The 13400-nt window shown below is 46.0% G+C and overlaps 1 protein-coding gene across 8 annotated transcripts in view; it reads right to left on the reverse strand.

The window, feature by feature from the left end:
- LOC123351102 (sodium/glucose cotransporter 1-like) overlaps positions 1 to 13400 on the reverse strand; it is a 61689-nt gene that overhangs the window by 4863 nt on the left and 43426 nt on the right. For all 8 annotated transcript variants that reach the window (XM_044990308.1, XM_044990309.1, XM_044990306.1 and 5 more), the window contains 9 exons: positions 13031 to 13136; positions 12736 to 12816; positions 11555 to 11775; positions 10461 to 10596; positions 9559 to 9666; positions 7371 to 7521; positions 6563 to 6731; positions 4560 to 4775; positions 3667 to 3769 (listed from right to left, as the gene is read on the reverse strand). In XM_044990308.1, coding sequence (XP_044846243.1) covers positions 3667 to 3769; positions 4560 to 4775; positions 6563 to 6731; positions 7371 to 7521; positions 9559 to 9666; positions 10461 to 10596; positions 11555 to 11775; positions 12736 to 12816; positions 13031 to 13136 — 1291 coding nt within the window. The remainder of the gene's footprint in view (positions 1 to 3666; positions 3770 to 4559; positions 4776 to 6562; positions 6732 to 7370; positions 7522 to 9558; positions 9667 to 10460; positions 10597 to 11554; positions 11776 to 12735; positions 12817 to 13030; positions 13137 to 13400) is intronic.

Consider the following 13400-nt stretch of genomic DNA (forward strand, 5'->3'; position numbering starts at 1 on the left):
ACTGTGTACTAAAAGTGGGTTCTGCCATGATGAATCAAAGGAATTTTCTGTGGCTCAGCAAAATTGCCAAATGGAAGAAGTCGTCCTGAAGGTCCAGAGCAGCAAACCAGTCGTTCTGAGATGATGCAAGGAGAACCTCATGTACCCGATATATTTGTTGAGGCCGCGAAAGACAAGCATGGGTCTTACTCCTCTCTTGGATCTGGGTACCAGAAAGTACTGGAAGTAGAAGCTGTGACCCCCGTGTTCCTGCAGAACCTCTTCCATTGCTCCAAAAGCCAGTAGAGAGTGGACCTGCTTGAGGAGCAGTATCTCATGAGAGAGGGGTCCCTGAAGAAGGACTGGGAGGGAGGATGGGGAGATGGTGTGGAGAGAAACTGGATGGCATAACCCAATCTGATAATGCTTAGGATCCAGCTGTCAGTGGTGATCAAGCCCCAAGCACTGTGAAAACAGGCCAGCCTGTCCCCAAAAAGGGGAGATGAGGAGGGAGGAGCAAGGACAGGAACAGTGCTCTGGACCAAGGAATCAAAATGGGCATGTGGAGGGCGCCAGGGAGGGGCCAAACCCCAAGTCCAACTGCTTTCTCCTGTGGGATCTATCCCTCTTTCTGGGGTAAAACATTCACTGCAGACAATACTGCTGTTGCTATTGCACGCCACAGTGGCACCTCTGCATTGCTGGTGTGTACACCCCAAGGACCGCAGGGTGGCCCGGGAATCAAAGAAGTGCAGCAATTTTGTCCAAACACAGTGTTTAGCCATTGAAGGGCAAATCCTCAATGGCTTGCTAGATGTTAGGGGTACTGCCCGAATTCTGCAGCCAAAGCCCTCCTCGTGACTGCGGAGGCCATCACTCTGGCTGAGGTGTCCGTGACCTCTAGTGTGGACTGCAAGGGCGTCTTAGCCACCAAGCAGCCCTCAGTGACAAATGCCCAGAATTCCTCTTGCGAGGCCTCAGGGAGCTGCTCTGCAAACTTTGACACAGTTGTCCAGTTTAAAAAAAATCGTACTTGGACAGTAAGGCTTGCTGGTTAGCAATTCACATCTGTAAGGAAGAGGAGGTGTAAATCTTCCTGCCCATGACAGCCAGTCATACAGAATCCCTATTCTTGGGGTTGGATTTAAACCAGCCCTGCCAGGCTGTTATTCAGCACAGCTGCAGCTAAGGAATTTGGGGCTGGATGGGAGTAAAACCCCTCAAATCCCTGCATGGGAATGAAACAATGCTTTTCCATGTGCTTAGCTGCAGGCAGTACCAAAACCCAGAGGTTCAAGGAGTGAATCATTGGTAGGGAGGGCAACTCTACCAGGGCAGAAAGCTGCAGATATTCACTAATTTGTGACTGTTCTCTTGCAAAAACTCCACTTGGATACCAAGGGAAGCAGCTACCTGCTGCAAAAGGCCTTGGTACACCTTAAAATCCTCTGGTACCAAAGGGGAGGATGAGCTGGGCAGCACAAAATTGTCTGAAGATGAGCCCCTTAGCTGAGCCAAACCAGATCCTGTTCCAGAGCTGATGGGCCTGTATGGGAGGACTCTGCAGGGTGAAGGACCGCCAGTGCCTGGGCCTGCGGCGGATGGACAGTCACCACCACATCCTGGCTGATGATCTCGCCTTTGAGCAAGACGAAGAGCAGGACCTCCAAAACTGAGGGGTGTTCCACGGATTCCATGGAGGCCACTGACATAGGTAAGGCATTGGTGGCCAGTAGGTGCCGGGCCAGGGCCCTCCATACTGACCACAAGATGTGTGCCAGTCCTGGTACCCGTAACAGTCCATCAACAGCCCCCAATGCTGGTCAGGTGATGGAGAACAGGAGGATGATGACACCGACTCAGATATAGAGAAGCCTCGGGATGCTGGAGATAAGGGCGGAGCAAGACCAAAGGGAGTGAGACGCCAGTCTGACTCATCCATTGCCCGGAACAAGGCAGGAGGCAGCACTGCAGAAGTGGCTGTTGGTCCCGAATTGAGCAGTGATATTGGAGTGTCTTACGATACTGATGTCAAGGACAGTGAAAGCCACCACAGAAGCATTTGCAGAGCCAACTGCAGAGGTCTGAGGAGTTTCCCGGTACTAAGGTCCCCTGTATCAATCTCAGTACCAGCCCTGCTTCCACAACATGTGGAAGGGGAACACTGGGGTGCAGTGCAAACAGACCTGAGGGGTCAGTGGCTTGTTCAATCAATGGGGCAAGAGATGACACAACCCTGGCAAAATCCTGGACCAAAGGAAAGGTTGGGACAGAAAAGCAGAAGTCTGTAGCTGCCTGGTGTGCTGTTGATGTGGAAACAGTCAGTACCAGCATCTCCCTCATTGGCACCGGACTAAACAGACACCCAGAGGCTGGAACCAGAGTCAACAGTACAGGGTTTCTGACCTCCCTACTCAGTACCAGGGAAGGGATGGAGATACCTGTACCATCCTGTGTGCCAGCATCAACTCCGTGCTGGTCTATGTTTTTCCTGGGGGAGGCGGAAGAGTCACCCCAAGACCTGGAGCGATCTTCAGCTGGTCTTATGCAACCTTTTCCTCAGCACAGTTGACAGAGAACAGCTCCTTTGTTTCTTCGGAGAGACGCCTGCTCCAGTGTGCTGGGCGAGCGAGCATACATCCTAAGTGGAATATGGGCCTGCATCTACTTGAAGAAGAACAGTTTGTTCCCAGTTAGCAGTGATATAGCTGAAAACACTGGTAGCTCACAAATGCTAAAAATCACTTAGCTGATTCAAGCACATTATAAATACTTAAATATACATGATTTGCGACAGGACTGAAAAATGTTGAGTACAGAGTAATGGGCCAGATCTTCACCCCCAGCCTCTCCCACTACACTGCCATTTGCAGCAGGAGCAGCCACACCCACTTTCCTTCCTCAACATGCTCCCTCTGTCTCTTACACAGGTACGGTTAGGGAGGGTAGCTACACAGGAGGGAGCTCTAATGTTCTGCTGGAAAGGGCATCCCTTGCAAGGAGCAATTCTCTACCAGCTATTTCTGGCTGACTTAAGGCAACTTTGCCCTGCTTACATGGTGCACAGAGGCCTTAGCAGGCTAGAGACTCCAGCCCTGACTCTTCAGCCTGAGATTGAGAAGCAGGTCACAGTGCAGGTTTCTCTCTACTTATTCAAATGTTTTTGTATTTTTTCTCTTTTTATTAAATGGCTGAATTCAGAGATGCTTGGAATCAGAGCCTGGAGCCAGGCAGAGTTTTGTGCAAGTTTCCCCAGTGCAATTCTGGGAAAACATCTTCACCCTGCTGTGCACCACCTTTACTGTTCCAAAACCTAACCCCCTACACCACTTCCAAATGCATCTTCATTCAGTCCTTTCACACAACTCTGCCATCACCCCTGACCAGCACCACCCACTTTGTTCTAGCCCTGAGCCTCTCATCTAATTACATGAAGTCTTTTGTACTATGCACAAAAATCAACAGGGAACTAGACTGCCATCATGTAATTATAATTTCACTCCCAATCTACATCAGACCCAACAGTGGTGAAAAATCATTGCACTAACTCTCTGTGCATACTAGCCCTTCAGCATCTGCTTTAAAGGGACTACAAGGCACTTCATGGTTTCCTCAGGAATGAAGTTAGGGACCTCAAATATGTTGATGGCTTCTATAAATCTTAACAGAATTTTATTCAGAAATCACCTGATTCGTCATCTTTACTCTCAAGTCCCTCAATCCTCTCATCTGCATCCAGGTCAATACGCTTCTCCTCGCTGTTCCGCAGAGTCCAGCACAAGCCATAGAGCTGCCATTAAACAAAATGAGCTTACAAAGCTGCAGCCTTAGAATACTGAAACCAGCACATGGAGATCGCTATAAGAACGGCCATACAGGGTCAGACCAAAGGTCCATCAAGCCCAATGTCCTGTCCTCTGACAGTGGCCAATGGCAGGTGCCACAAAGGGAATGAACAGACAGGTTATCATCAAGTGATCCATGCCCTGTCACCCAGTTCCAGCTTCTGGCAAACAGAGGCTAAGGACACCATTCCTGCCCATCCTGGCTAATAGCCATTGATCCTGGCTATAGGATTTGGAGGTCATGAATGTTTGCTAAGTAATATGCAGGGATTATTAGGGATCTCATAAGAGTAGGGAGATACTGTAGGAGACAATTCCTGTTTCCCTTCCTTAACAACTTCATTACTGAAATCTTTGCTACACCACAGAAAATGCACCACCTACTGTTTGTGGCTCTTAGGGGTCACATTCCAGTAGTATTCCACATTGTATACTATATACTCTTCAAGGTGCTTCTGATTACAGAATAATCTTCAGAACATTGCTTATGTAGCAGAGTGTGCTGCGTTTCCAGAGATATCAGGACCAAGAAATAATTTGGGGAAGATGTAAAATTTCACTCTGAACCCAATTAGCTGGGAGGATCCTGTATGATTTGCACACTCTAAATTCTAGGATTGAATATACTTATTAATATTTGTAAAGTGTAAATTAAAGTGATTTTTTTTCATAGCTCGCCGGTATCTCAGGGAACAGGAGTGGGAATAAAAGAGCAGGAGAGGCAATAATACTCACATGTACATCAGGAATGGGTTTAGTTATCAGTGAGATACCCAGGATGACGATGGTGGAGATCCCAAAAAGGATTATAGCAAAGTAAAGGTAATGAACTCCACAAATTATCTTTGGACAGTTGCTGGGGTTTACACAGCTTCCAGGACCATAGGCAAACTCTGCAATCATTCGACTCAGCCCAACTACCAGCCCAATGAACAAGCCCCAGAAAGCACCCTGCAAAAGAAAATATCAGAGGGGTAGCCGTGTTAGTTTGGATCTGTAAAAAGCGACAGAGAGTCCTGTGGCATCTTATAGACTAACAGATATATTGGAGCATAAGCTTCCATGGGTGAATACCCACTTTGTCAGACGCATGTAGTGGAAATTTCCAGAAGCAGGTATAAATATGCAGGCAAGAATCAGTCTAGAGATAACGAGGTTAGTTCAGTCAGGGAGGATGAGGCCCTCTTCTAGCAGTTGAGGTGTGAACACCAAGGGAGGAGAAACTGCTTTTGTAGTTGGCTAGCCATTCACAGTCTTTGTTTAATCCTAAACTCATGGTGTCAAATTTGCAAATGAACTTCTGGGATCACATCAGTAGAACAGCAGTTCATGTCATGGTCAGAAAAAAAATCACAAAAAATATTGGAATAAGACAAGATGAGAACCTCAATTTATCATAAAAATAAGAACTTTTCAGAAAAGTCTAGTCTTGGATACTAAATAAATATCGGTCCATGATCCAGGCAGTGTTTCAAATCTCTGTGACTTTTATTTGTTCCCAGTATTTATTCTAATTAAGACTGCGCTTTTGACCAAATGCTGAGAGTTTTACTAATTCTTAATCCACTCTTACTCAGGCAAAATTCCAACTGAAATTAACGGAAGACTTCCCTGAATAAGGACCTCAGGATCTGATCCATTAACCATGAGGTTCAACCAAGCAGTGACTGGAAATGGAACATCCCTGATTAGGAAGTATCTAAGCACTAGTACTATATTCACCAATGTCTAAAGAAAGAGTAGTGTTAGAAAGGAGTCAAAGTAACTAGAAAGCTCCAATCCCACCTCGAAACAGTGTTATATTGTTATCTATTGGCTTTCCTCACCATTGCATCTGTGCGCCTCACAAACATTAAAGAATTTATCCTCATAGGCAAGTATTATCCTCAGCATTACAACTGGGCAAACTGAGCTACAGAGCTATTACTGGAGTGATTTTCAGAGGCGCTGAGCGCACAGTTCCCACTGACTTCTGAGGGAGTTGTTCTGAGTGCTCAGCACCTCTGAAATTCAAGCTGGCAGTGACCTGCCTAAGTTCTCACAGGGAGTCTATGGCACAGCTGGGAATAGAAACCAGATCTCGTGAGTTCCAGTCCAGCAGCTTAACCACAGGACTTTCCCCTTCCTTGTTGAAGTCTACAGAACCCACGGAGAACCTAGAACAGGGGTTCTCAAACTGGGGGTTGGGACCCCTCAGGGGGTCGCGAGGTTATTACATACAGGGTCACGAGCTGTCAGCCTCCACCCCAAACCCCGCTTTGCATCCAGCATTTATAATGGTGTTAAATATATGTATAATGGTGTTAAAAACACATGTTTTTATTTATAAGGGGGGGTCGCACTCAGAGGTTTGCTATGTGAATTGGGTCACCAGTGCAAAAGTTTGAGAACTACTGACCTAGAAGGTTGCAATAAAGCACTGTTTCCCAGAAATTATCCCTTCAGCACAGGTCACAGTGAAACAGTAGGTGGTTCCAGCTTCACAGCTGTCTAGGAGCCAATAAAGTCCAAGCACATTTACATATATGTGGTGGAAGGGGAGTATGAGGATTCCTCAACTGAGCTAAGAGCCCCTCAAGAATTCTGCTTTGGAACCTCAGGCACTGGCTTGTAGCGGGAATAGCCTCAAAGAAATTGAGAATCAAATTGAAACTAAGAAAGGGCAGTTGTCCCAGTGCACAGATGAATGTCTTCTGTGAACTTCTGCACACAGAGCTCTTCACCTAACCTGTACTCACCTCCTCATTGACCCTCTTACAGAAGATAGCAAGCAGGAAGACAGCAGCAATGGGTGGCCCCAGGTAGCTGGTGATAGACTGTATATAATCAAAGAGCTGCCCGCTCTGAGCTGACTGCACCACAGGAATCCAAGCAATGCTGATACCAATTAAAGCTAAGATAAATAACCTGCAAATACAGCCAATAAAAAAAATCTGTTAGCCACCTATTTATAAATATCAATCAGAAATACAGAAATCACAATGAACCAATCAGCAATTTAACAAGTCATTGTGTTATTCAACCAGCATTAAAACATCAGCAAAAATAACAGTAATCAACCATCAGCACTGGGGAAAAAGACCAACCGGCAATGAAATCTCTCACCCGATCCATCAGCTCTCAGTCTATTCAAAATGAGAACTCTGCTCTCAAAACAATAAATCAATAAGTCACAAATAAACACAGCAATCAATAAAACAGCAGAGAGAGATGAATAAAAGAGAAATCAGCGCATAGCTAATGAATATTACTGATGCTGTAGCTTTGTCTACCTGGCATCTTGGAATTAAATTTAAATTTAAATAGATCCCCTGGAATATCTGTAGGGAATAGACACCTCAGATTAATCTTTAAATAAGAAACATGGCTGGAAACTACCCCACAGAATATCGAGAAAGACACATATGGGATTAAGCTGTCAGGCCACAAGAGGTCACTGCTGCATCACATGCATTCAGTGAAAAAAGGTGGTTCATCAAGGCACTTAAAGGTGAACTTTGAAGGGTACAGGTTCCTAATGCTGGGAAGGGGGCCAGTAACACTTACCTTCCAGCCAGCATGAGCTCTCTCTCAGATGCCCGGGATCGTATTTTGGTGTAGATGTCCATGGTGAACAGAGTGCTAGCACTATTAAAAATGGAAGTCAGGGAGCTCATGAGAGAGGCCAACATGACTGACAACATCAGACCTCGCAAGCCTGAAACACAGAGAGAGACACCACCTGAGCTGGGGAGGGTCAGTCACTGGGAATGCTCCATAAGTGACATCTCTGAGTGCATGGTCTGACCTCCCCCAACCCAGCTATCTGTTAGTAAATGAAGCATGCCCAGCTTATGACAACTTCATGATACCCTACTGCAGGTGGAAGGTAATGGTGCCTTTTAGGTCAGGAAGCACAACATTTACAATACCACATAATACCCAGGCTGGGCTGTTAGGAGATGGATAATGGCAGTGTGTATTTGCAATGTCAGGGGTAAGAGACACTCCCAGAAATGTACACTCTTGTTGTTTATACTGCCTGACTGGACTCTGGGTCAGTGGGAGAGAACACCACCACCAGGAATTGCCCCTAGAGGGGTACATCATCAAACAGCATTATGATACTCAAGGGAAGATACCAGCATTACATGCAACTTGCAAGAGATGACTCCACAAGGGGCACAGCAAAACCAATCAAGGGAAGCGGTAAGAAACCCAGACATTGATAATCAGAGGTCTACCTAATAGGGAAATGTCAGTTATCTCAATTCTCAATCCCTGATCCAAACTCAGTTTGCAGTTACGCCAGGGTAAACTTTAAAAATTTATTCTAGACTTAGATATTTAAGTCAAAGGCCCCTTGTGACCACTCTACCTTTTCTCCCCTAGCTCACAAACGAGGCTCTGATGCAATGGATGATCATTTCCTCCTATCTGAGAGAAATGGCAGGTTCCCACTGAGTTGCTGATGGGTGACAGCTGCTGCTTCAGTTTATAGGTCTAAGCTGCTTTGGATCTCATTGAAAGCCAAGCCTTTCATCTTGGCATTACACATCCTACACCCTCCACAAAGCCCTGCTGCCTTTTATTGAATTTAACTCGAGGTGCTATCTTTTGTCAGGGCAACTATCTGTCCCTTCTCTGTACAGACCTTCCTACTCTCATGTTTCCCTGGCCATCTTTCCCTTTGCTTCTTGCTCACATCCCTGCGTCTAGCGGGCTACTTCTTCAGCTCACTTCTCTCTTAATGGTCTGAGGCCAAACCCACCTGCATCACTGTCTAGCAGTCTCTTCCCAGGGAGGGGCAGTCTTCTCAGCATGCACTGAGTTCTCAAACGTTCCCTGCTGTACCCTTCTAAAATCTGCCAAACTCATAGGCCAGGGTAAAGCAGAGGCCCCATGTATATGGGCCTTGGCTCTCCCAGCTCCTCTTCCAGGAATGATGCAACTTTTCTACAGTGAGAGACTGGTGCCAGTGAGAAGTGAGGAAAACAGACCTCAAGCTGAGTTCAGCACAAGCAGTCTCCCTCAAGTAGCTTATCCTAATTCAGACAGCTGAGAAGCAGCCCTCCTGGCTGTGGCCTAAGTCTGCACAAACCCATCCCTTCTTAGTGGTCCATTTGCAAACCACAGGCATAACATGAAGGCCTATACTTGTCTGCAGAAGTTTCTCATTTTTCCTTGTATGTATGCCTATCTCCCTCCAGAGGTGCATTGTTCTGCAAAATTGAATAGGCCTTATAATGTACCAATGGCTGTGCACCAGGAGGGCTGTACTTTCTCTTCCCAACCCAGTGAGGTTAGCAGAGGAACTGCAAGGACATCCCCAGAGATCCTGGCAGAGGCAGCTTCTTAGTAGCTGGCAACTACTAAGGCCAGATTTACCCCTCTCACAAGGCCAACCTCTCTCACAAGGCCAACGCCAGCAGTGTCTTATTGGTTCATGTTTGCAAATAAGCAAGATTGCCACGGCTAGTCTGTAACCATCTGGCATCTATGACGTAACGCATGGCATGTATAGGAATATACCGTGTATATTGGAATGATCTAAGGCCTACAATAGCTGAGCCCTGATGACTCAAGAAAGTGCTCTTGTACTTTGACAATGTCAAATCAGACTAAATGAGAATGCAGGCCCCTAGTTCTGATAGCCGAATTCCAAGTCTGGGAATCTCTCCCCCACAACACCCAACTTCTATTAATCTGCCACCCATGTTTTATCCACAAAAACTCTATCACAGCAACATCTTACCATTCGGCATAAGGTCCACCACCATTTTTGGATAAGCAACGTTTGAACAGCCAACTTTGGTGCCACAGTATTTCTCACATTCTGAGGGCACGACACAAGCCACCATATCTGAGAAAAAGATAACAAGACAGGGTTACCTGGGATCATAGCAGCAAGTTACCCAAAAGTCAAGAGAACTTCCCAAACCCATCTTCATGCTAAACCACTGGATTTATTTGCCTGATATCACCCTTGGCTCTGCAGCTGTGGGAAGGAATTCCATTCCTGCATCACTTCTTTCCTAGCTGGGGAATAGTGATGTTGCTGAGGTCAAGCCGAACTGCACAGGAAGCCGGGACTGAATAATGTGAGGACTGCAAAATCGGGGCTCAGGGGCCAGAGCAAAATTAGTGTGTGCTCTGAAAGGCCCTCTCCTGCTCAGACCACCTGCTCTCCTCTGTTGTTGTACACACACCTCAGTGGAAAGAGAAAAAACCAACTGGTATTGTGCTCACACTGAGCTCAGGCAGCATGCAAATCATAGGCATTTCCATTACCTGGGAACACTCCTCTCTGGGATCCAGGCACCACTCCCTCTGCCCCCGCAAAACATCAGTCGCATACAGGAGTGTTTCTCACCCACTCAGGTAGAGTAGAAATGCTACCAACAAAGAGGGCAGGAGAGAGACAGACTCTGCGACTCCTGTTCTGCACCATGGACAGTGGAGCCCTGAGCAGGGAACAGAGAAAAGAGCAGTAGCTTCTTATTTTGTGGGAGCAGCTGGTGTGTGCATGTCTTTTGGGAGTCTGAGTGAGGAGAGGAGCTGAAGGAGTGGGGGGGGGAGGGAACAGTGAAGAGAAAACTGAGTGGGGCTGGAAGAGGAATGAGAAGAGAATGAGGGGGCTACAGTACTAGGTCTCACCCGTGTACAGAATTCGACTGATCATCCCAGGCATCACCATCACAAACATGGGCAGCAGCTTCAGGTACCCACACATGATGCAGCCGGCCTTCACATGGGACATGTTCTTGGCTGAGAGGCATCGTTGAACAATAACCTGTCAATGAGACAGTAGATGCGAATGACTCCAGCTTTGTCACCCACACACGATGCCGGGCACACCAAGGCACAAATGAGACTCTTTAAACTGTGTTCCAATTTGCACTTTCCCATAATCAGAAAAACAAAAGGGCACTTGAAGGCCTTAGAACAAATCTAAATGGATAAAAGGAAACACTTTTGTCCAATGTACGTTTAACCTGTGAGACTCCCTGCCACAGGATATTATTGAACCAAGTAGCTTAGGAAGATTCAAAAGGGATTAGACATTTAAATGAATAAGAACAGCAGACATAGTTACACTAGCTAGGATACAATTTATAAAGGCTTTCAAATCTGATCACTAGCTGGGGGCTGGAAGAACACATGGTATGCAATACTGCACAATTACAGTAGTACATTCTCCTTCTGAAACATACTGGTTTGATCATTTTTGGAGACGGGAAGGACTGTTGACCTAAGGAGAAGAAGGAAAGGAAAAGAAAGAGATGGACAAATCTCCCAGCCTGGCACGGGGGGACTGACATACACAGACCATCTGCCCAGCATTGTTTATGCAAGGAGATTCCAGCAGCACACATACAAGACACACCTAGTACAACTGGATGGGAAGCCAGGTCTATACCCAAATTGATAAAGGTCATTATATTTATGTTGATATCCTATTAAGATGCCCACATTTGAAAACTAGATCCTCAATGTTCATTTAACAGGTCACAAGAAAGGGAGAAAAGCATCACACATAGAGCATACTCAGCATGGCATGCAAAGAGTAGTAAAGGAACACACACACCATTGACTTAACATAGAAAGGGTTGAGCATTTAAAAGCTCCAGAGAAAAATCACCTTGCCCTAAAGAGATAAAGGCATAGGGGGTGGGGTGGGAGAGAGATCAGTCCAGCTACACCACAGATTTTAGAATGCTCTGCATTTCCAGTTGTTGCCTTTACACTACCTGATCTGTGCACCAGTACCACAAAGCAAGGATGCTCAAGCCAAAGGTAAGCCCCGGCCATGGCAGGTCTCCAGTGATCGCGTCTCGGAAGATGTGGAAAGAATCTGCCCGAGGGGTGTAGCATTTTGGGTCAATGATAATGTTTCCATATGAGGTGTTTCCTGGAATTGCATTCATATATTTCTCCATAAAGGCCTTATATCCTCCTACTTTGGCAAATGCTGAAAAACAACATAAAGATGCTTGAAATTCCTGATAGAATGGAAGAGTACCAGGAGAAAACTCCATGCTATCAGTGTGACAAACCTGCCCAACAGAGATCAACATTGTCAGAACACATCAAAATATGTGCTATGAACACTCTCAAAAGCAAGGCGCCACAGTGACTTTCCTTCTAAAGATTCCTTTATACTTCACTGTCCTTCCCATGCCCCAGATGCCTGCTTACACCTTGCCAGAAAGTATAATGTAGGTATAATATCGCCACGCTGCCTGACCTAGATGAGGACCAGAGGCACAGTCCACCAGATGAAGTCAATCCGAAATGTTTATTGTGAAGCAGGGAGACAACTTCATTTAACTGAAAAGCTTACCAAGAGGAAGACCAAGCAGTAAGAAGCTACAAGGTAAGGGAGAGGAAATTACAGCCTCACAGGGCTCCCTGCCTTTACTACCTCCTCTTGATTAATTATGTAGGCTGACCCCTAAATACTAGGGTTCTGTTTCACAGGTGGTCTGCATTTTAGTACCCATGTGATCTTGTGGATCCTATTCACAATCACATGGCCCACCTCCTCTGCCACTCTCAATGTCATCCCTATGGTAACTACAGAACTTGCATAAATATTTAATGTATTTGAGCTTTCTTCATGCAATTTAGCAGCTGGAAACAAGGCACAGTCATACTGTATGTCCAACCAGCTTCCCACGTTGCACCAGACGTCCATGGACCACAGACTCAGAACCTTGGTCCTACTTTAATATTATACATTCCCACATGTGTTGAAGGTGCAATGGTCAGGACGACAGGAGGGCTCTCCCCTTCCCCCCAGCAAATACATGAAGCAATTGGAGCGCCTCAGCTGTTAACCTGTCAGGACTCCACAGAGCTGGATCTACTGCCATAGGACACTGGGGGCTGTAGCTGAACATTCCAGCTCTCGTTCGTCAGATTTACTTACCAAATCCTGTGAGAATAAAGGATCCCACCAGCATGATGATGGTCTGTAAAGTGTCTGTGTAAATCACAGCAGCAAGGCCACCTACGGGCAAAGAAAGGCAGAAAAATGTGTGAGCTCCTCTGCTAATGCCTTAGTGGGAATCACCTCTCCTTGTCCCCTTCTTTCTCTCTCATGCACATACACCTCTCCCCTTTCGTGCTCTCATTTCTTCCCACTAACACCCCACTCCCCTTTTCATCTTTCTGGATCCCCTTTTAACTTGTTTTGAATGTATCTATCTGTTCCACAAACTCACCTGTGATAGTGTAAAGACCAGTAACAGCCAGCAGTATGATTATGGCCAAATAAAGATTCAACCCCATGGCCATTTGGATAAATATAGCTCCAGAGAACATATCTGCCTAATAAAAGGAAAGATGACCATTTAGGAAATGCTTAAGATATCATCATCTCTATTAATATCATCTCTTTCCCCCCACTCCCCCAAGCACTGCACATGCAAAATAAAGACAGATCTTGTCTCCTTGGTTGCCCAGACCTGCTTTATTTTAACTGCCAGTGGGTTTTTGAAGTTCACTTCTTTGTTTCTGCAGTTTTTACAATGGTTTCCAGAAATCTGTCAGTGATCCATCCTAGCCAAATCTGGCTACCCATCTCTTCAGGCC

This window comes from Mauremys mutica, chromosome 16, assembly GCF_020497125.1.
Source record: "Mauremys mutica isolate MM-2020 ecotype Southern chromosome 16, ASM2049712v1, whole genome shotgun sequence".
Taxonomy (NCBI): Eukaryota; Metazoa; Chordata; order Testudines; family Geoemydidae; genus Mauremys; species Mauremys mutica.